Below are 2,500 nucleotides of genomic sequence, written 5' to 3'. Positions count from 1 at the left end.
CATACACTCTCTAACATCGCCAACCTATGATACACCTCTGTAGGTGTTCTAACCTGGAGTGTTCCTGTTTTATAGTTAATACAGTGAAGTTGTTGTTATTTCCCATCGTACTGTACATCAATGTACGTCAATATAATTTGTCTTTTGGGATTTTGCTTGCTTGTGTGTGTGTGTGTGTGTGTGTGTGTGTGTGTGTGTGTGTGTGTGTGTGTGTGTAGGAACAGACACAGGTATGCGGACCCTGGAGATCACACGGGTAAGAGCACACTCCTCTGTTCACTCCTCTGTTCACTCCTCTGTTCACTCCTCTGTTCACTCCTGACACGTTACTCAAGCCAGCAAGCACGACGTTCCTTCAAGCACCTACAACTATCCAGGTCCCAGGAAAAGCGGGGAAACACTAAATGTCATTGGACGAAACACCAGCACTATTGCCAGTGTTCTGCCAATGTAGCTGCCTTGTCCATGTAGCTGCCTTGTCAATGTCTGCTGCCTTGCCAATGTAGCTGCCTTGTCAATGTACGCTGCCTTGTCAATGTATGCTGCCTTGTCAATGTAGCTGCCTTGTCAATGTATGCTGCCTTGTCAATGTATGCTGCCTTGTCAATGTATGCTGCCTTGTCAATGTACGCTGCCTTGTCAATGTATGCTGCCTTGTCAATGTATGCTGCCTTGTCAATGTATGCTGCCTTGTCAATGTATGCTACCTTGTCAATGTCTGCTGCCTTGTCAATGTATGCTGCCTTGTCAATGTAGCTGCCTTGTCAATGTATGCTGCCTTGTCAATGTATGCTGCCTTGTCAATGTACGCTGCCTTGTCAATGTATGCTGCCTTGTCAATGTATGCTGCCTTGTCAATGTATGCTGCCTTGTCAATGTAGCTGCCTTGTCAATGTATGCTGCCTTGTCAATGTATGCTGCCTTGTCAATGTATGCTGCCTTGTCAATGTAGCTGCCTTGTCAATGTATGCTGCCTTGTCAATGTATGCTGCCTTGTCAATGTCTGCTGCCTTGTCAATGTATGCTGCCTTGTCAATGTAGCTGCCTTGTCAATGTATGCTGCCTTGTCAATGTATGCTGCCTTGTCAATGTATGCTACCTTGTCAATGTCTGCTGCCTTGTCAATGTATGCTGCCTTGTCAATGTATGCTGCCTTGTCAATGTATGCTGCCTTGTCAATTTATGCTACCTTGTCAATGTCTGCTGCCTTGTCAATGTATGCTGCCTTGTCAATGTATGCTGCCTTGTCAATTTATGCTACCTTGTCAATGTCTGCTGCCTTGTCAATGTATGCTGCCTTGTCAGTGTATGCTGCCTTGTCAGTGTATGCTGCCTTGTCAATGTATGCTGCCCTGTCAATGTAGCTGCCTTGCCAATGTACGCTGCCTTGTCAATGTAGCTGCTTTGTCAATGTAGCTGCCTTGTCAATGTAGCTGCCTTGTCAATGTCTGCTGCCTTGTCAATGTAGCTGCCTTGTCAATGTAGCTGCTTTGTCAATGTAGCTGCCTTGTCAATGTACGCTGCCTTGTCAATGTAGCTGCCTTGTCAATGTCTGCTGCCTTGTCAATGTAGCTGCCTTGTCAATGTCTGCTGCCTTGTCAATGTAGCTGCCTTGTCAATGTAGCTGCTTTGTCAATGTAGCTGCCTTGTCAATGTAGCTGCCTTGTCAATGTCTGCTGCCTTGTCAATGTAGCTGCCTTGTCAATGTATGCTGCCTTGTCAATGTAGCTGCCTTGTCAATGTATGCTGCCTTGTCAATGTATGCTGCCTTGTCAATGTAGCTGCCTTGCCAATGTAGCTGCCTTGCCAATGTAGCTGCCTTGTCAATGTAGCTGCCTTGCCAATGTAGCTGCCTTGTCAATGTATGCTGCCTTGTCAATGTAGCTGCCTTGCCAATGTAGCTGCCTTGCCAATGTAGCTGCCTTGTCAATGTAGCTGCCTTGTCAATGTAGCTGCCTTGCCAATGTAGCTGCCTTGTCAATGTATGCTGCCTTGTCAATGTAGCTGCCTTGCCAATGTAGCTGCCTTGCCAATGTAGCTGCCTTGTCAATGTAGCTGCCTTGCCAATGTAGCTGCCTTGTCAATGTATGCTGCCTTGTCAATGTAGCTGCCTTGCCAATGTAGCTGCCTTGTCAATGTATGCTGCCTTGTCAATGTAGCTGCCTTGCCAATGTATGCTGCCTTGTCAATGTATGCTGCCTTGTCAATGTAGCTGCCTTGCCAATGTAGCTGCCTTGCCAATGTAGCTGCCTTGTCAATGTAGCTGCCTTGTCAATGTATGCTGCCTTGTCAATGTAGCTGCCTTGCCAATGTAGCTGCCTTGCCAATGTAGCTGCCTTGTCAATGTAGCTGCCTTGTCAATGTAGCTGCCTTGCCAATGTAGCTGCCTTGTCAATGTATGCTGCCTTGTCAATGTATGCTGCCTTGTCAATGTAGCTGCCTTGCCAATGTATGCTGCCTTGTCAATGTATGCTGCCTTGCCAATGTAGCTGCCTTGCCA

The 2,500-nt window shown here is 46.9% G+C and overlaps 1 protein-coding gene across 1 annotated transcript in view; it reads left to right on the top strand.

Moving 5' to 3' along the window:
• The window catches only part of patj (PATJ crumbs cell polarity complex component), a 122,211-nt gene that overhangs the window by 113,133 nt on the left and 6,578 nt on the right, over positions 1 to 2,500 (top strand). The window contains exon 45 of the mRNA XM_080529399.1: positions 219 to 256. Within this exon, the coding sequence (XP_080385525.1) occupies positions 219 to 256 (38 nt within the window). The remainder of the gene's footprint in view (positions 1 to 218; positions 257 to 2,500) is intronic.

The sequence above is a fragment of the Nansenia antarctica genome (assembly GCF_963989245.1).
Source record: "Nansenia antarctica genome assembly, chromosome: 1".
Taxonomy (NCBI): Eukaryota; Metazoa; Chordata; class Actinopteri; order Argentiniformes; family Microstomatidae; genus Nansenia; species Nansenia antarctica.
This window is presented reverse-complemented; position numbering and strand designations above follow the sequence as displayed.